At 47.8% G+C, this 20,918-nt stretch overlaps 1 protein-coding gene across 1 annotated transcript in view; it reads left to right on the plus strand.

Annotated features, from left to right (window-relative positions):
• piezo1 (piezo type mechanosensitive ion channel component 1 (Er blood group)) overlaps nucleotides 1–20,918 on the plus strand; it is a 304,639-nt gene that overhangs the window by 213,607 nt on the left and 70,114 nt on the right. The window contains exons 34-36 of the mRNA XM_088304108.1: nucleotides 3,295–3,467; nucleotides 3,571–3,680; nucleotides 10,280–10,456. Of these exons, the coding sequence (XP_088160234.1) occupies nucleotides 3,295–3,467; nucleotides 3,571–3,680; nucleotides 10,280–10,456 (460 nt within the window). The remainder of the gene's footprint in view (nucleotides 1–3,294; nucleotides 3,468–3,570; nucleotides 3,681–10,279; nucleotides 10,457–20,918) is intronic.

The following is a 20,918-nucleotide window of genomic DNA, read 5'->3' on the forward strand; positions in this document are numbered from 1 at the left end:
GTGGTTGTCATGACCCGTGTCGGTCAGGTCAGTGTTTTTTGTTATTGTTTTCGTCACCTCCCTGCCATGTGCACGTTGTTTATGTTTGTCAGCTGTGTAGGGGCGTTTCCCTCTCAGCCGTCTCGTCTTCACCAGCCACGCACCTGTTCCCTGTCAACCATCACGCACCTGATTCCCATCTGCTCACCTGATTACTCGGACTATTTATCCACCCCTTGCCGACAGCTCAGCGTCGGAACAGTTCTCCTGCTACGCCATTTTATGGACTTCACGACCACCCTCCTTCTCGCTCATGCCCTCGCTCATGCCCTCGCTCATGCCCTCGTTCATGCCCACGCTCCTGCTCCATGCTCATGCCCCATGCTCATGCCCACGGTCCCTTGTGTTTTGTCACGACCCTCGTCACTTGTCTTCTTTCGTTCTATTTAGTCACGTTTAGTTTGTCCACGCCACGTTGTTTGTCCTTGTTTGTTTCATTTAATAAACTCCCTTTAAGTTTATCCGTTTCCCTGATTCCTCGCTTTCTGGGTCCACCTCCTCCTCGCCGTCCGGCGAGCACACCTGACAGAATGTTCCGACCACATCCGGACCCAGCGGGAAGCTCTCGGCGGCGTCGCCGTCGTCGTCGCTCGGACTACTCCCCTCCGCTTGCCGACCAACCCCGTTTCCTCCATGTAGGTTCCATTTTTCGTTCCACATCGGTTTCACCCTTTTTTTTTCACGATCACATTAATGCGTACCCCTCCGTCATGCCTCCTCCCGTGCAACTCGACTCGGATTCAGACGACGACTCCGAGTCGGAATTCACTAATGACTCTCCCTCGGACAATGATTTCTGGGCACCCCTTCGGGTTGACCCTTTCTCCCCTTCTGCCACCGCGAGCCCTTACCGGGGCACCCGGTTGGCCTTCCGGGCACCCCCACGTGGCGGCCAACGATGGCGCCTCAGTGGGGGTTCGGCTACTCCCCACGGTACCACGCGCGCTTCACTCCCCGAGTCGCGCAAGTCACAGCCACGTCAGCTGCAGCAACCCACCCCGCCTCGATGTCAGCTGCTGCAGACCACGCCGCCTCCACGTCAGCAGCTGCAGACCACGCCGCCTCCTTGTCAGCTGCTGCAGACCACGCCGCCTCCACGTCAGCTGCTGCAGACCACGCCGCCTCCACGTCAGCGGCTGCAGACCACGCCGCCTCCTCGCCAGCTGCAGCGTCCCGTCCCGTCTCTTCGTCAGCTGCGGCAACCCTCGTCGCCTCCACGTCAGCTGCAGCAACCCACGCCGCCTCCATGTCAGCTGCCGCAGACCACGCCGCCTCCACGTCAGCTGCTGCAAACCACGCCGCCTCCTCGCCAGCTGCAGCGTCCCGTCCCGGCTCCTCGCCAGCTGCAGCGTCCCGTCCCGGCTCCCCGCCAGCTGCTGAGCCCCGTCCCGGCTCCCCGCCAGCTGCTGAGCCCCGTCCCGGCTCCTCGCCAGCTGCTGAGTCCCGTCCCGGCTCCCCGCCAGCTGCGGAGCCCCGTCCCGGCTCCCCGCCAGCTGCTGAGCCCCGTCCCGGCTCCTCGCCAGCTGCTGAGTCCCGTTCCGGCTCCTCGCCAGCTGCTGAGCCCCGTTCCGGCTCCCCGCCAGCTGCTGAGCCCCGTCCCGGCTCCCCGCCAGCTGTTGAGCCCCGTCCCGGCTCCCCGCCAGCTGCTGAGCCCGTCCCGGCTCCCCGCCAGCTGCTGAGCCCCGTCCCGGCTCCCCGCCAGCTGCTGAGCCCCGTCCCGGCTCCCCGCCAGCTGCTGAGCCCCGTCCCGGCTCCCCGCCAGCTGCTGAGCCCCGTCCCGGCTCCCCGCCAGCTGCTGAGTCCCGTTCCAGCTCCTCGCCAGCTGCTGAGCCCCGTTCCGGTGCTTCAAGTCCCTGTTCCGGCGGCGCATGTCCCGCGTCCGCCCCAAGTCCACGTTCCGGCGGAGCACGCCCTGCGTCCACCCCAAGTCCACGTTCAGGCGGAGCAGACCCTGCGTTCCTCCCAAGTCCTCGTTCAGCCGGAGCACGTCGTGCGTCCGTCCCAAGTTCACGTTCCGGCGGAGCACGTCGTGCGTCCGTCCCAAGTTCACGTTCCGGCGGAGCACGTCGTGTGTCCGTCCCAAGTTCTCGTTCAGGCGGAGCACATCTCGCGTCCGTCCCAATTTCATGTTCAGGCGGAGCACGCCCTGCGTCCGTACCAAGTTCAGGTCCCGGCGGCGCACGTCCCGCGTCCGCCCCAAGTTCATGTTCAGGCGGAGCACGCCCTGCGTCCGTCCCAAGTTCACGTCCCGGCGGCGCACGTCCCGCGTCCGCCCCAAGTTCACGTTCCGGAGGAGCACGCCCTGCGTCCGTCTCAAGGTCAAGTCCACGTTCAGGCGGAGCACTCCCTGCGTCCGTCCCAAGTTCACGTCCCGGCGGAGCACGTCCTGCGTCCGCCTCAAGCTCATGTCCCGGCGGAGCATGTCCTGCGCCCGCCTCAAGTCCATGTTCAGGCGGAGCGCTCCCTGCGTCCGCCCCAAGTTCACGTCTCGGCAGAGCACGTCGTGCGTCCGCCTCAAGTCCACGTTCCAGCGGAGCACGCCGTGCGTCCGGCTCAAGTCCACATTCCGACGGAGCACGTCGTGCGTCCGCCCCAAGTCCACGTTTCGGCGGAGCACGCCCTGCGTCCGTCTCAAGTTCCTGCCTCGGCGGTGGCCGATGAACCACCGCCGCGTCACGTTCCTGTCTCGGCGGGGCTCGACGACCAGCCGCCGCTCCACGTTCCTGTCTCAGCGGGGCTCGACGACCAGCCGCCGCTCCACGTTCCTGTCTCGGCGGGGTTCGACGACCAGCCGCCGCTCCACGTTCCTGACTCGGCGGGGCTCGACGACCAGCCTCCGCTCCACGTTCCTGTCTCGGCGGGGTACGACGACCAGCTGCCGCTCCACGTTCCTGTCTCGGCGGAGTTCGACGACCAGCCCCCGCTCCACGTTCCTGTCCCGGGTGCGCCCGGACGTCCGCCTAAATGGCCACGGGTGGACTCATGGATCTGGCCTCCCGGACGTCCGCCCGAATGGCCTCGACGGGACTCGCTGGTCTGGCCTCCAGGACATCCGCCAGACCGGTCTCGCTCACGGTCCCTGGTTCCGCCTCCCAGACGTCCGCCCGAATGGCCACGACGGGACTCGCTGGTCTGGCCTCCCGGACATCCGCCAGACCGGTCTCGAACTCGGGTGGTTGGAATCTTTTATGTATCCAAAGTCATGCCGTCTTCCATCTCTCACCATCACTGTTTCTATATGTCTGTGTTTCTCAGGTCATGGAGAAATTGTTCAGAGGATTTTGGATATAATGCGTTTCTTATGGGCCATGGTACTAGCGATAATGGATGGATTGACGCAGTGGATTAACCTGCTGACTAAACAGTATAGGGAAACATCCGCTGTGCTGCGCAACGAACGCTACTTCTTCATACACAAGATAGAACAAGTAAAACACCAATTATGGATAATTTATCTCAAAGCACTCGCACTGTAATATGATCTCCCAGAAACACTTTTTCTCTGATTATTGGAAAATTTCTTATTGTCAGCCTCTTCAGACACCAGCAGGCTCTAGGGCTGATCAGTCTCAAGGCAGTGAGAGCCCCACAATGGATACTGCTGTGAGACAAACTGCGACGGAGTACTCAATTCAATACAGGTTAGTGTGTGGAAAAAAAAGATACATTATATATGTATATATATATATATATATATATATATATATATATAGATATAGATATATATATAGATATATATATAGATATATATAATGGTGGCACGGTGGCTGACTGGTTAGCACGATGGCCTCACAGTGAGAGACAGCATCGGTCGTGGGTTCAATCCCGGCTCCGGCCAACCTGTGTGGAGTTTGCATGTTCTACCCGTGCCTGCGTGGGTTTCCTCCGGGTACTCCGGTTTCCTCCCACATTCCAAGAACATGCATGGCAGGTTGATTGGACACTCTAAATTGCCCCTAGGTATGAGTGTGAGTGCGGATGGTTGTTTGTCTTTGTTTGCCCTGCAATTGGCCCGCCACCAGTTCAGGGTGTCATCCGCCTACTGCCCGAAGATAGCTGGGATAGGCTGCAGCGCCCCCCGCAACCCTAGTGAGGAGAAGCAGTATAGATGATGGATGGATATATATATATGTTACCCTATTTTTTGCGGTTAATTGGAACCATAAACCCCACTACTGTCGGACTAACAGAAGGTATGGCCGTGCAATTTACAGTCAAGTCAAGTCAAATTTATTCGTATAGCCCTTAAGCGCACAGAGTCTCAAAGGGCTACATATCCACAATCGACATCTCCTGATCTTAACCCCCAGGAGGGCAAGGAAAAACTCAAAACCCCGTTTGGGGTAAGGTGAAAAACCTTGAGAAGGGACCACAGATGGGGGAATCCCCTGCATTGGATGAGGAGTGGGCAACATTTCACACTAATTTCCCACTAATTCATATTACACCAGCTGAAAAAAAAAAAAAGAAAGCACTTTGTCATAGCTCCAGCTGTTGTGAAATGCGCTATATGAATGAAGTCGTATTGTAATAGATAAAGAGATAAAGATGGCCTTTTTTAGTCCCACAATGAGGAAATTTGCAGTGTTACAGCAGCAAAAATATAGGTTACAAAGAGAAGGCGACGTAATGTCGCCGTTAATGAATAACATGAGCAGCAAACATTCAGAAAAAGCAAACCTATGCGAATATACACACTATATACGTATACAGTGAACCCCCGGTTATCGCGGTTAATGGGGACCGAGACCACCCGCGAAAACTGAAAATCCGCGAAGTAGCGTCGCACCTTTAAAAAAAAAAAAAAAACACCGTATATATATATATATACTTCGCACCTATATATATATATATATATATATATATATATATATATATATATATATATATATAGGTGCAAAGTAGCGGCACACCTTCAAAAATGCTTAAAAAAAAAAAAAAATATATATATATATATATATATATATATATATGGGTAGAGAGAGAGAGAGTGAAATTCATATTATAACAAAAAAAAATTATTATTATTAAAACTTGTGTTTTTATTCCCCAGCCATTATTTTTGTATTTATTCAATTACTTCTTTTTGTATTTATTTAATTACTTCGACTTTTACCTGCTGGTATGCCGTCTGGTGTGCCCTGTGAATGTTATGATCCTCCAGCAGAGCTGGAGGATTGAACAGGACTCTCCAAACGCAGACACGGGAAAAAAGGTGGTGATACAAAGATAGTGTAGCGACTTTGTAAATGGTTCAAGGGTTCTGTGTTTTCCTCTTTTCTGTGGAGGCTGTGAAGGCAGCAGGGGAGTGAACGTTATGTTGTTGTCGTTGTGTTGCTCTCTCTCTCTGATCGGCGTGGTTGCGGCCAACAGCAGCCGTTTTTGGCTTAATAATAAAAGCGTTCGCTGATGGACAAATTGGCCTGATTTATGATACAACGTTACAATATTTATTATAATCACAATATAGTCAGTGTAATCAGCGCGTCTCGCAGCAGCTGACGGCATGGCGCGAGACTATCGCTGGAGGAACGCCCACACAGCTGAAAAAACAAAAACACACGCGGCATGACAGGCATGGATCATGACAGTGAAATGAAAGGTGGCATTCTTCATTTATTTATTTATTTATTTATTCATTCATAACTGACAGCCTCGCGCTCCGCCCGTGCCCGGGGAAGGTGCTCCTCTTCGGCTTACTGTGACGCGAGCATGCCCTCCTCCTCGGCAGCTCCCATTCGGTTAAACTTAGGGGCCGTTTGGCACCGCCCGTGCCCGGGGAAGGTGCTCCTCTTCGGCTTACTGTGACGCGAGCATGCCCTCCTCCTCGGCAGCTCCCATTCGGTTAAACTTAGGGGCCGTTTGGCACCGCCCGTGCCCGGGGAAGGTGCTCATCTACGGTTTAACTGCCACGCACGCCGGCCGGAGCTCTGATACGGTCCGAACCGCGCGAAACGTCGCCACCAATCGTGTCCGGGGGAACCTGCTCTTCTTCGTCCACTCTCCTCTTCGGCGCACGCCGGCCGTCTAACCGCTTCAGCGCCCCCTTGTGCCGCTCGGCGAAACTACAATGCCTCCGAATATTTTTTAGACCCGCGAAGCACTGAACCCGCGAAAGGTGAACCGCGAAGTAGCGGGGTTTCACTGTATACACAAATCCCCATGTATATACACATTTAGATCCCTCAACATATACAAGTGCAAGGAAAACTCCTAATGTCTGTCCATAGTCCAGAGGGAAGTCTGTCCATGTTACAGAGGGGCATTCTTCTCCTCCTCATCTGAGAGTTTGGTATGTCCGAGCTGCATAGGCTAACAACCAACATCAGGCGGTGGGGCAGGCAGCACAGGCTGCGACTCAAGGAACGGCTTGCTGAGTAGGTGCGCGAGTGGGAGGGTTCGCGAGCTTTGGAACGCGCTTACTTCAACGCTCACGGAGGCGCCTGTCAAGCTTAATGGCAAGGTCGATAAGCTGATCTAGGCTGTTGGGTTCGTTTCTGGGAGCCAATTCGTTCTTGATGGAATTGTTAAGGGCGCCCCGAAATATCTCCTGGAGTGATTCCTCGTTGAAACGGGTCCCAGCAGCTCGGGTTCTGAAAGTGATGGAGAATTCTGCTACACTAAGAGAGCACTAACACTGCTTTATCGGGCTGAGAGTCTTCACAGCCTCCCTCCCACGCACCGGATGATCAGAAATCTTTTTAAATCTCCTCCGTCAAGGTGGAATAGGATGTACAAACAGGTGATTGTCGATCCCATTCAGAGGTGGCCTACGACAGTGTTGGACCCCGCAGACAGCCAATAAGGTAGGCGATTCGAGCGTGTTCGTTGGAATATGACAGGGGCTTTAGTTCGAAAACTAACGAGTACTGGACCAGGAAAGCGCATCCCTAGATTGCCATCGTATGGGGGAGGTGCAGGGACAAACGGTTCACCAACGACATGGGTGGGGGGTTGGGCAGCAAGCGTTGGCTGTGCATGGCTGTGTGATGCAGCCACCTGACTCTGGAGGGTTGTGAGGGCCTGAGAGAATTTACGTACCTTCGTCATCAAAAAGGTTATTGATTGCTCGTGCTGGTCCAACAGTGCACTCTATGCCGCAAGAGTTTGGCAAAGAGGGTCGGTCTCTGCTGGGTCCATAACAGTGGCCAGATTGTGCTGTCAGGGAGTGTCAAGGGGCTAGAGTAGCACACAAATGCAGAAACAGACAAGGAAGGGTTTTAGTCTGAAGGTTTAATTGAAAGGCCAGTGAAACGGTAGATTGGGGTTAGCGGGTCTCTGGTGTGGAGCCAAGCAGTTTGTAGGCAGTTAAGCAGGTTGGTCGTCTGGCTGTGCGTGGTCCAAGGAATCAATGAAGTCAGAATGTGATCTGAGATTGGAGAAAAGGTTAGGTAAAATATACTTGAATACAAGATAGGTTGTTCAAAGATCAAAAGGCTAGATGGCTACAAACTTCATGTCGCAAGTAGACAATTAAGCAATGTCTTGGCATGTATGGGCGTCTTAAATTGTAGCAGCAGTGATTAATTAATTATTAATTGGATCCTGCTGCCGACCACTTAAACACGTCAACCCGCAAGGTTCACAAATGCGCACACACGCACACACCCCGACACACGCATACTCCACACACACACCCCCACACACACACACACACACGCACACCCACACACACCCCTCAGTGTGCTGGGGCAGCACGCCTGACAGATTGATAACAATGGCTACAATGCCTGATGTAAATAAATACAATTTCACAATTTTTATTGCCTGTTTATAGCATCCAATGATGCAGAATCTGTAAAAGTTAGTACTCAGAATTTTGTGAAATACTTTCATTTGTATGTAGTGATTAGACTTTTCTTGCGGTTCTGTTTCGGTGCTGGCATCCTGGTGTCCATATTCACATAGACAGTCGGTCCAGCTGAGGTCACATATTCGCCATCAATTTCATCCAGGCTGTCATCACAGCATACCTGTCTCCATCTCAGACTCTGCGGACACTTTTGAAAATGCCATTACATGGAAAAATATTCATCATGTCTAGAATATTATTTGAGGTTATGGTAACTTATCTCATCTGATTGTATCATTCAATTATTAAAATAACCAAGTGAGAACATTGATGATTGTGGCTCTAAATAAAAACTCCTAAGTATTGTTGGCTGCATATACGTGGAGAGAAGAAAATGAATTAGTGTTACCCTTACTATGTCCTCTTGATTGAATCAAGACTGCCACTGTTCTTAACTCATTCAATCCATAAGATGTATAGATACGTTTTCAAAAACCTAGGCCCCTCCTCCGGTATACGAATATTTGCGTCTTCTTTTTTTTGCGTCATAGTTTACAATAGGCTCTGACGCAGCTTGTAACTGAAAATCAGCCGTGTCTGCATTGTATATCATGTAAAAATCGACCTAGCGGCGGCAGTCGTGTAAGATATCTGCCAGATCACGCTGAAGAAGAAGATTGCTGTGGGGTATGGTAACACACGCATGCACGCACAAACACATGTACACGCTCACTCACGCACTTTTGTATATATAGTTAATTTAAGTTAAGTTAAAACCTTTAATGAAAATAGTTAGGTAAACCAGCTTTGTAAACTGGTATGTTTTCATTGACAGACAGTAGCCTATATTAATTTTGCATCAGAAATTATTTGCCACATATACTGTCTACTTTCTCTCTCGGATGTTTGTGGCTTTGAGGGGATGACTCTTCTGTGCGAGTGTGCGTGTGGGTGTGTGTGCACGTGTGCGTGTGTGCGTGTTGCCAGATTTTAGTTGTTTAGTTTAGTTGTGGTCTTTTCTTTATTTCTTTTCTGAATGGCTTTCAATTGATGCTTCTGCCCAGCAGTTGCAATTATGTCTCCCTCTTTTTTGTGTAAAACCGAATCTTTAAAACCGAAAAAGGGTCTCGCCGTCCTCCCGTTGGTTCAAACAAAAGCCAGCAACACTACGTGCCAGCATAATTTGAGTGAATAAAAAACAAACAAAACAAAAAAAACTAACAGAATGAATAAGAAGAAAAGCTTCGACAAGCACACTTCATAGCTTGCAAGTCAAGGACGTGGCTAGATGATGTCATATCCGCTATCTTCATGATTTCACCGTGGCGCAGGCCCTGCCCGGAAGATTTTCAAAGCGTAGTGCTGTATCCATTAAACACTTACTTAATGTGTATCAATACGAGAAACCTTTCATTGCACCATGGATATTTTGTTGATTAACATAACATATTAATCGTGTCCCATACACTTCAAACCGCAAATTAATTTTTTGTCTACATGTAAAGGCTTTTGTGCATTTCAGTCCTTGATCTCATACTAACACCCTCCACTTTTTGCTGGGTGCCTGTTTGGCGCTGTCATGATCCGTTCCCGTCATGCCACGTGCCTTTGTTTATGTTTTCTCAGCTGGCGCGTGGGCGTGCCTCCCGGCACTCTCGTCATGTCATGTTTTCACGGCCGCAGAGACACGCCCACCGGCCACACAGCTGTTTCATGTAAAGCCTTGATTCCTTGTGTATTTAAACCACCGACGCTGACTCCTCAGCGTCGGATTATTCCTTCCCATTGCTCACGCCATGTACCACATCTGTGTTTTGTATTGATTCCTCGTTTTCTCGATTCCCATTTGTTATGACCATTGCTTCGCCCATTGACTACGCCTCACGCCTTGTACTTGTCGGATTCCTTTGCTCGGTTCATTTGTTTCCCCTTGCCCTTTCGCGGCAAGCGATTTCGTTTCATGTTCTTTTCCCTTGCATTGGCAAGCGTTTTTCGTTCCCGTTGTTGTTTTCTTCCTGGAGCGGATTTTCCCTTCAGCGATTTATGTTGGACTTTGTCGGCTCCGCGCCCTTTTGTTCTTTAAGTATTTTTGTAATAATAAATTTCCTGTTAAGCACTCCATCTCCCGTGTCCGCGTTTGAAGAGTTCCATCATTGCTGCTTTTCCAGTCGCGGCTGGAAAAGCAGCCCCTTACAGGCGCTTTTTGTAATGGAAAAGCAAAGGCCGCCACATGGTGGGGTGCCAGCCCAAGCGCTGTGATGTGGTGTGGTGTTGTTTGGGGCTAACGGAAAAACAGCATATGTGGTTAGTTTGGAGCTGTCAGATGTCTGTTCCCTTGATAATAATAGTGTGTATTATAATATTGTAAGCCAATAACAGTGTCATATTTTTCGATTGAAAGCTATTGTTTTATTGATTGTTGATTGTCTGTGTGCTCGATTCCATTAGCCTCTTGGAGGAGACCCGGATTGTGGAGGACTTGTCTCCTACTCGACCAAGGCTCAACAGCAGTGCAAACCTCTTGAGTACTGATCTCCCGCTTGGCAACAATGACTTGATACCTGGTACCCAATTCATACAACAACAACGACACTCCAGAACAGCCAGTGAAGTGCTTGGAGACAGGTAGACCAAGTGAATGTCTTAAGACTGAAAGATATGATTGATATTCATCCAATGGATGTTAATGTCACTTTTTTTCCCATACGGACATCATCAGGAGTCATGTTTTTGTGCTGGCTGTACATCCAGCATCCCCTATCTCTTTCTTCATTTTTATAATCATGTTGTGTGTTAGGTGTAAAAAGTATGATTGCGTCCATCATGCATACAGACACAGGCATGTAGTTCTCCATTGCTGTTGTTCATTCGACACGCTCTCACTGTTTTTTTTTTTAGATACACTTAGGGTTTAAGGCCCCTTACTTGACCACAGTGTCTCAGAGAAACTCCAGGGTCTGGACCCTACACATCTCAGGACTCGCTTGCTGAATTACAACTGTCTTGACATGGGAGCCTGTTGTGTTCATTTTTTTTTTTTTACAGAATCATGGTTCACTGACAACATCCAAGTCTCCACTATCAAGATAACAGTGCTAAAGCACCGACAAGTCTCGGTTGTTGGTGGTTAGACTAGAGTTTGTGTTCACATTAGTGACGCCTAGAGCCCGAATCCTACTGCAATCCTCTGCCAATGGAATTTATTACCTTTAAGTACCGGCTCTTCTAGCTTTTGAGGGAATTTACATTGACTCTGCTAGTTGTTAACAACACGGCCCCCACTGTCAATAGTTGTAGTGGAAAGGAGGCACTCTATGAATTCTTCAAGACCATCAGTGTGCGGCATTCCAATCCAAATCGAGCTACTGGGATAAAGTAAGACAGAGTACGCGATCCTGGATGGGGGGGGGGAATCCATTTCAAAATCTGGATAATTATACATCTTTTGATTAACTGGGCCCACATGTTTCAAAACAACAACAATAATTTTAGGTCCTTATAAGCCCCACCCACCCAGCGACAATGACTATCAGTTCATAGCATGAACATTCATGATCATGAAGCACTTAAATCATCAAGTAAAGCAGAACGCCAAGCCCATCCTTCTCCCCTCCCATGACCTGTTCAGTTTGCATACAAATCAAACAGGGCCAGAAAATATGCAATCGCCAATGCTCTCCATCCTGCCCCCATAAATTCTAGAAACTCATTTGTGCAAATGCTGTTCAGAGGAGCAGGATGGATCACTAGTAGAGTGGCCGTCTCCTAACTCAGAGAGTGGGAGTTTGATCCCTGGCCAGTGTGACCTTGAGAAATATACTAAAACCCCAGTCACTCCTGATCAGTCGGTAGATGAGGAAACAGTGTGAAGCATTTTGAGTACCGAAGATAAAAAAGCACTATACAAGTGACAGCCCGTTTACCGTTACCATTCATCGACTTAAGTTAATTCAACACCATCATGGTCACTTGGGACTCAATCAGTGTCGCCACAACTGGATGCTGGACTTTTTACGGAAAGACCATAAAGTGTGTGAGTCAGCAGCAGTTCCTGCAGCACAATCACCCCACGAGAATCTGTGCTGAGCCCACTGTTTTTTACACTGTTGGTTTCAAAACAGCACATCTAGCACACAAATACATGAGTACAACAAGACAAAAAAAACGTGTGGTTCTTTTCGATTTGTTACATTAGTGTCATTGTTAAATTTTTTATACCATTTTTTTATTTGCAAAATTTCATGCATTTTTCTTTGAATAAGTTTTTAACTCAAATACCTTGGCATTCCCTATGATTTAAGACGCATAATTTCCTCTTTGTTCAAAGCTCTGTCCTGGCAGGTCATACTGTACCCTCTCTTCATCCTCAGCTCACAATGCAATATACAGTCACACACCAGGATCTGATTCTGAACCACTACAAATTGTGCACCCATTCACATTTTAGACAGCAGAAGAAAAACACTGAAGTTCAAACAAGAAAAAACAAAGCGTAAGGCTTTGATCGGGCAGGGGGAACATTTCACAATTTCAAGTTAACGTCTTTTCACGACCATACGGCACACAGAGTTAAAGGGTGCAGTCTCAGTTGTGTGTGCTATTTCTGTATTTAACACATACACTGGGTACACCGCACTATTGGGCGCATGCTAGCTCGCGCATGCTAGCTCACATTTTGAGAAAGGCATCTTAGAAAGGGCAAACGATTGCTAAAGCAGCTTTTGTGACAACACAGACAGCCATTGGTTAGACAAATTAATATTAACAGGGTGAGATCATCAATGTCAGGGGAAGGATGCCACTAGTTGCCACACTCCTTACAGTCTCAGTTTTAAACCAAAACTATCACCGAACATCCACTGAACAGCATACAAACAAACATTGAAACAAAGAAATACAATTAACACAAAATATGCTTCTGTCATGCCATTCATATCCTGACGAGAAATTAAAAAAAAAATAACACAAAACAAGTACTGCAAATCATTCTGGGAGTATTCCAGCCTCAGCCAATCAGATGGCTGGTTAGATGTCATGAGAGGTGTGCTTTTTTTGTTTTTTGTTTTTTTTTGTAGAGTAGTTGTCTAGACCTGTGATGTATCTTGCTTGCAATAACATGAATGATAAGACAGACTACGACATCGTGGACAGCTGCCCTTTTGTCCAGCATTCTACCGCACATACATACTGGTCTGTTCTAACTGATTGTCTCAAACAATCACCAACAGTAGTGTTCACCTATTTATTAGTCACAGTCAATTCTTCATCGCATTGCATTGTAGTCTTAGACTTTAACAGCGGGGGGTGCTATCATGCTCAGTGAAATGCTCCAAGGTAGTCAGGCGCGTTGCTCAAGAGAACAGCACATCTATGGATCTCAGTCTATACACAAGGCGCTTCGCATCATGGGGTACTGTTTACGTATTACTGTTTTGGAGAATATTTGGGGGTTTAAATTGCGCCTTTTGGTCGTGAAAATACGATATATATTGTTGGAGTTGTGTCGCGGGTTCCTTTTCGACCTCCTCCAAAACAAATGGCGTAGCCAGAATATGTGCAACAGTGATGTTTATTGTGCAGCCCTTCCAAAGTGCAACACAGTGAAAAGTCCCCCAAAAATCCAAAAACCCAAAAAGTGACAATATAGTAATTTACAAAAATAAAGGTGCCTATCTATATATTTACAAAACCACTGAATGGAGTTCAACCACAACTACCATATCAGCTACGTTGCAAAATGCGTCACTGTCTCGCTCTCCAGTACTACCTGCACTGCAGCACCTCTTCTTTCTATATATCCCTTCTCTTTCCAAACAACTTACTTTATATAAGATTCGCCCCTCCCCTTGGGCATCAGCTGACATAATTGACGCGCGAAACAAACATATTTAAGGAACGCGGAAGCTCCCCCGCTGTTTGGTCTTCCTCTATGTCGTGGCTGTTGTCTGCCGCGTCTCGTGACTGGTGAGTTGTTCAATTGAACATGCGCGCGTGTATGTGTCCATGTATGCTTCCATTCATAATAAAACTACCAAGTGTGCACCCTCGGTCGCTCTATTAAAACTGTGACTGACGTGGTATTGAAGTGGTGCCAGGTGGGTGCGTATGTATTACACGGGATGGGATTGAATGCATCAGTATGGGAATGTGCGGTGCATGCGTGTGCGCAATTGTGTCTCCGGGACCATGCTGTGCTGTGCTGTCCTTATTGACGGAGCTGCTCCGTCACAAGTTGAGTCACAGAGGAAATGAGAAATAGTTACTAAATTAACGTTAAAAGCCAAACTTACTCCAATGCAGGTTCATTTTATTTGCACTCAATAAGAAAAGGGTCAAATAAAGACTCAACAACTGATTAGAGTTCCAATATTTAGTTTCTTCAATTTCTGGAGTTCAGGAAATAGTACAAAGACAAATATCTAGGCAGCTTTTTCTTAATCTCATGAGAAACTGTACTCAGGCGAGCACTGTCGAAAAATGCGCCCCCAGCTTCAATTTTTATGGGAGTTTTTTATGTCAAGGGTAATGTAGATTGAATCGGTTGAATCGGTCGGGTCCACATCCAAGGCAAGGTCCTCCTCAGGTTAGTCATCTTTTGGATAGTTGATTCCCGTTTGCTCCCCAAGACTGGCACGCCAAGGTTGGCCTTCTCCGGCGGGTAGTCTCTCCGTCTCTCTCCCTGCTGGCATTCCTCTGTAATCTTGTCGGTGTGCATGTGTGCGCGTGTATGTGTATGTGTATTTGCAGGTGTGTGTGTGGGTGTGTGTGTGTGCCTGTGTATGTGCCTGTGCTCTGATCTCCAATTGTTATGTCTTTCAGAATGTGTTTTTTGTGATAGTGTCTATGTGACACCTCCAGTGCCCAATTTGGTATGTTTGCATCTTCTACAGCCAATGTTGCGAATGTGCTTTGTCATATTTGTCCATGAAGTGCTGTGAATGTGAGTGAAGGTCATGGAAATGCAATCTGTGCAAGTTTGTTCCTACTACTGAAAATTACAATAAAGCACACACATTTTTTATTTTTTTTATTTTATTTATTTTTTTTTCCCAAGATGGCGTCGTCACGCCAGGTTTTCACAGTCTTTGTGGTGGGCCTGAATCTGCGCCTGAGAGGGGTGTATGCAGGTGCGAGCTGCAAGGACAGGTGGTCTGACTGGCCGAGGGGGGCGAGTGGGAGGGCCCTGTATGCGTGCTTGATGCACGTAAACACAGAGCCCCCCGCCTCCATAGACGCAGCGGCTAACAGCTCTCCCTCCCAGTGCTCCTTATTACTTTTTATTAGTGTTTGCCTGCTCTTATTGGCACCAACTGAGGCACAACATCGATATACCCGCCAGGCCATCGTGGACATTGGATATCGATGCGAAATAACCGTCACAGAGGAATTTTGCTATGATCGCAAAATTCCGGACGAACTGGCGAGGCTGCCCGGCTCACCGTGGCTTGTCATCGGGACCGGGAGGCGGCGCAGGCGACGCAGAGAGAGGAAGCAGAAGCGGGGCTGCAGGTCCGGTGTCTTGCAACGGCTGCGACGGCAGCCCCATAGGCAACCACTGCCGAGTCTGTACCTCACCAACGCCAGATCCGTGGTCCACAAAATCGACGACCTGGGATTACAAATCCTGGGAAACCGCTATGTGCGAGACAGCAGTGTGATCGTCGTCACGGAATCCTGGCTGCACGCAGACGTCCCCGACGCTAGCATCCAGCTGGCCGGGCGCTCGCTACATCGCGCGGATCGGACGAGGGACACCGGTAAGAGAAGGGGCGGGGGGCTCTGTGTTTACGTGCAAGAGAACTGGTGCGGCGATAGCACGATCGTCGAGAAGCACTCTTCCCCCGACATCGAGTTCATGTCCGTTAAATGCCGGCCTTATTTTCTCCCGAGGGAGCTAACGGTCGTGATTGTCACAGCTGTTTACATCCCTCCCGACGCTAGCACTAGCACGGCGCTCTCGCTACTCGCGTGCGTCATCAATAAACATCAGCGGGCCCACCCTGATGGCGTTCACGTAGTAGCGGGAGACTTTAATAAGGCCAATTTAAAGACTGTACTCCCAGAGTTTCACCAGCATGTCAAGTGCCCAACGAGGGGAGACAACACTCTCGACCATGTGTACTCGAACATCAAGCACGCATACAGGGCCCTCCCACTCGCCCCCCTCGGCCAGTCAGACCACCTGTCCTTGCAGCTCGCACCTGCATACACCCCTCTCAGGCGCAGATTCAGGCCCACCACAAAGACTGTGAAAACCTGGCGTGACGACGCCATGAGTGAATTACAGGACTGCTTTCAAGACACAAACTGGGACCTCTTTGATCATCAGGACCTAGATGTCTACACACATTGTGTACTGGACTACATCAAGTTCTGCATGGAAACTGTGTCCCTACACAGGACTATACGGACCTTCCCAAATGCGAAGCCCTGGATGTCCAGCAGGGTTCGCTCTTTCCTCAAGGCCCGTGACGCTGCCTTCAGGTCAGGCGACAAAGCCCAGTACAGGGTGGCTCGTGCTGACCTGAGCAAAGGCATCAAGCTAGCCAAGGCAACCTACAAGGGGAGGCTGGAGGCCCACCTTGCCAGTAACAGACCACGGGAGGTGTGGCAGGGTCTACGGAGCATCACCAACTTCCGTGGCAGCAACACGACCTCTGCAGACCCGAGTGCATCGCTGGCAGAGGAGCTTAACTGCTTCTTCGCTCGCTTTGACTCGCCCCAACCGTCACACCCCCGCACTTCATGCTCCAACTCCCCCCCACTCACCGTAGAGGAACACGATGTGAGGCGCGCGCTCCTGGCTGTTAACCCCAGGAAAGCTACTGGACCCGACGGAATACCAGGCAAGGTCCTCAAAACATGTGCCCACCAACTGTCACATGTTTTCTGCAGGATCTTCAACCACTCCCTGGCTCAAGCAGTCATCCCCTCCTGCTTGAAAACTTCCACCATTATTCCTGTCCCCAAAAAGTCACCAGCCGTCCACCTGAATGACTACCGTCCTGTTGCTCTCACACCAGTCATCATGAAGTGCTTCGAGAGGCTGGTTCTCCAGCACATCAGGGACTGCCTTCCTCCCACTCTGGACCCCTACCAGTTTGCATACCGGGCTAACAGATCCACTGAGGACGCCATCGACACTGCTCTGCATGTTGTGCTGGGCCACCTGGAACAACAGCAGAGCTATGCAAGGATGCTCTTTGTGGACTACAGCTCGGCATTCAACACAATCGTCCCAGACATCCTCGTCGCCAAACTGGACATTCTCGGCCTCCCTGCCCTCACACGTATCTGGATTAAGGACTTTCTGACCAACAGACCCCAGACTGTGTTGCTCGGCCCCTACACGTCCTCCACCCGCATGCTGAGCACCGGTTCCCCTCAAGGATGCATGCTGAGCCCTCTCCTGTACGCCCTCTACACCTACGACTGCAGCCCGGCCCACGGCAACAACACCATCGTCAAGTTTGCTGACGACACGACAGTGGTCGGTCTGATCTCGGAAGGTGACGAGACAGCCTACAGAGAGGAGGTAAAGAGACTGACAGCTTGGTGCAAGGACAACAGACTGCACCTTAACACTGCAAAAACAAAGGAGATTGTCGTCGACTTCAGGAGGAACAAGACGGTGCCGCCCCCCCTCTGCATCGAAGGCGTGTGTGTGGAGAGGGTCCACACGTTCAAGTTCCTGGGAGTACAGATCTCCGACGACCTTTCTTGGACTCACAACACCACAGCAGTGGTAAAGAAGGTCCACCAGCGTCTGCACTTCCTGAGAGTCCTCAGGAAATTCAACCTGGACAGGAAGCTGCTGCTAGCCTTCTACCACTCGTCCATCGAGAGCCTGCTGACGTACTGTGTCTCCACCTGGTACAGCGGCTGCACTGAGGCGGACAGAGTGAGGCTCCAGAGGACAGTCAAAACAGCGCAAAGGATTATTGGCTGCCCTCTCCCCTCGCTGTCGGACATCTACACCGCCCGGTGCCTCAGAAGGGCTCTCAACATCGTCAAAGACAATACCCACCCAAACTCACACCTGTTCGACCTGTTGCCCTCTGGCAGGCGCTACAGATGCATCAAATCGAGGACCAATAGACTGAGAAACAGTTTCTTTCAGAGAGCCATCTCCATTCTGAACTCTCACACACACACGAGAACACCCTTACCATGCAGAACAGCATCGTGATGTGTTTTTATATACCCTATTCAGTACTAAATTCCATTGAACTCTCTTATTTATTTATCTAATTTATCTATTTGTCTGTATTATTGTTGTATTGCACTGGAGAGGGGAGCCCTCTAATCTCGTTGCACACTTGAGTACAATGACAATAAAGGGATTTCTAATTCTAATTCTAATTCTAATTCTAACATTTAAACTAAGTACTGTAAATTTAGCATATGAGAATAATATAATAAATCAGTAAATATCAGGACTACGATCCCAGTCATTCTTGTGACCTATGTTTCTAGTTTCATTTGATAAATGCTTCTTGTTTCATCAATGTTTAACAGCAAGAACACAAACCTTTTGTGCAAGATGAGCTTTTGGATGAGCTTCATCTGCATGGATGAAACTCAGGCACGTATTCCAAATTGGGTGGCCCAAAGTTTCTAGCCATGTCAAAACCAAGGTTATTATCGTAAACAAAAACAAACAAAATAACGAAAACTGAAATAAAAAAAATATTTTCATTAACAAAATAAAATAAAAAGGAGAATGTTTTGGGGGGAAAATGATAATTAACTAAAACGACATTGTCTGCTCACAAAACTAACAAAAATGAGCGATAATCGAAGAGACAATAGATTTCATTTTCATTTAATGAAAGTCATTTAATTTAAAATGTAAATCATGGCGCTGCCAGATTTGTGGCACCTCGACATCTTACCTCATATAACACGTTGACAATGAGGACTCATAAATAAAACAACAGCATGATGGCAAAAATTGGGATAAAACAGCAGAGCCCCTTTTGGGATTATTTTGATTATGATTGTGTCTCTGACAAAAGCAAATGCATCGTCATTGAGACAGGTCTCATGCAGTATCCTACCGTCTCTCTTTCGCTCTCTCTCTCATGCACACTTTCAATATGCATGGACTTTTTCCACTTTTTTTTGACGACTGTGATTTAACAAGTCTGCACACACCTGATCAATTGCCAGGTTTTTATAATTAAAAAATTAGAGTGCTTTTGCTGAGAACTGGAACCAATTATAAACAATGCTATATACCCAACTCTAAGATTACATGCACACTGTACACATAATATGTTTGTTTGTACTCCCCCTCTCAAAATGTTTAAATTTTTTTCAATTGAGTTTTTACAGATAAGAGGTCGTGTTCATAGTGGAGTAACTTTTGAAATTAATTAATTTGGTGTCATTTTTTATGTCGCAAAAATAGCATTGCAAAAGGGCTGCGTAGACGATTTACTGTTTGTTGTGTGTTTCATCTGCATTTTGACCGAAGAAGCAGCATTAGCAAAAGTGAACTGTTATGTTTTATTTATTTATTATTTATTGTTTTTTTGTGAATAACATTCTCGAATGTTATCTTTTTTTTTTTAGTTTTTAATGGGTATTACCTTAAAATAATCACGCCTGACAAAAAACCTTACAAAATTACAAAAAACTATAACTAAGAAAAACTAAACTAAAACTAAGCATTTTTCCCAAAACTAACAAATCTATTCTAAAGACTGATTAAAACTAACTCAATGTGAAATAAAAAAGTTAAAACAGATTAAACAGATGGCCTCACCTAAACCCAGTCTGAATTGCTCACTTCAATGCAGAAATAGACCTATTGATTGGGACCAATGTTCAGAAAGCAGTGGAAGCAGGGAGGTCATCATGAGCTAGAATGATGTTGAAAAACAATTCTTGGATGGACAGTGAATGGACTAGGGCTGCAGATATAGAATATTTTGGTATTCAGCTATCCTGTTGAAATGTTGAATTATCAGGGGTTTGGATAAAATAAAAAAAATATAATATTTTTCTTGGTTAAAGATACAGAAGACCAAAAAGACATTTGCACTTGGTATTCATTTTGAGATCATCAACATTTTATACTTAAATTTAAACTCTCCATTATAGTACACTATTTTTCAGTCTAGACACTGACAATTTAGATAAAGCGCTCCCCATAGATTTTGGTCAATAAGATGAAGTGACTTCAGAATCAGAGTAAATAGCACATTTGAGTGAGCCAGGCTGGTATGTCCAAAAATTAATCAGAACGGTAACTGTGTCAGGCTGTCATTATCAAAGTTTCAAATATATCTACCTATCTATCTATTCACGACCATAAGACGCACCACATTAAAGAGTGCAGCCTCAGATCCGCATGCTATTTCTCTATTTAACACCTACATAAAGCGCCCTGTATTATTGGGCGCAGGCATGTCAAAAATTACCTTAGCTCAGCATGAAATGCACGCTGAAACAGAAGTTAGCCTGCATGCTAGTGTATGTTTTGAAAAAGTCAACGTGAGCAAAACTGAGTTCATTCTACTTTATTGAAGTGTTTAATAATGTACTCACGTTATTTTCTTTATCAGTCGTTATCCACAAATCCATCAGTCACCCAACTTCAACTGAACAGCATACGAGCAAACAATTAAACAACCAAAACAAGGAAATAAAAAATTTAATTGACATAAAACTTGGATCTCTCATGCCATTCATGCTTCATCCTCAACCATTCATCTATCATTTGTCAGGTCAGAGAGAAGTTGTGAGTGGGTTGCTCTGGGCAGCGTTTTTTGGGGGGCGGCGGGGAGCAGGTTCTGTTGTGTACTGTTTGTAATCTAACCTGTGATGTTTCTTTCTTGCAATAACATTAATGATATAACAGAATGCGACATCGTGGACAGCGGCCCTTTTATTGAGCTTCCCGTATTTTGGCTGCAGAGTCCGCGTTCGATGACCGGGCCCGGTAGCATTTTTTTGGTGGACACTTGTCAGGTTCGCCAATTTGACATATAGGGTTCATAGCTGAAAGGAGAGACACGCAGCCCAAGTGGAGACAGAAAGGTTAACAAAGTTTATTTGGCAACTTCATCTCCCTTCTGTT

This window comes from Idiotropiscis lumnitzeri, chromosome 9 (assembly GCF_059441095.1).
Source record: "Idiotropiscis lumnitzeri isolate Australia: NSW breed Sydney's pygmy pipehorse chromosome 9, RoL_Ilum_1.0, whole genome shotgun sequence".
NCBI classification, from domain to species: Eukaryota; Metazoa; Chordata; class Actinopteri; order Syngnathiformes; family Syngnathidae; genus Idiotropiscis; species Idiotropiscis lumnitzeri.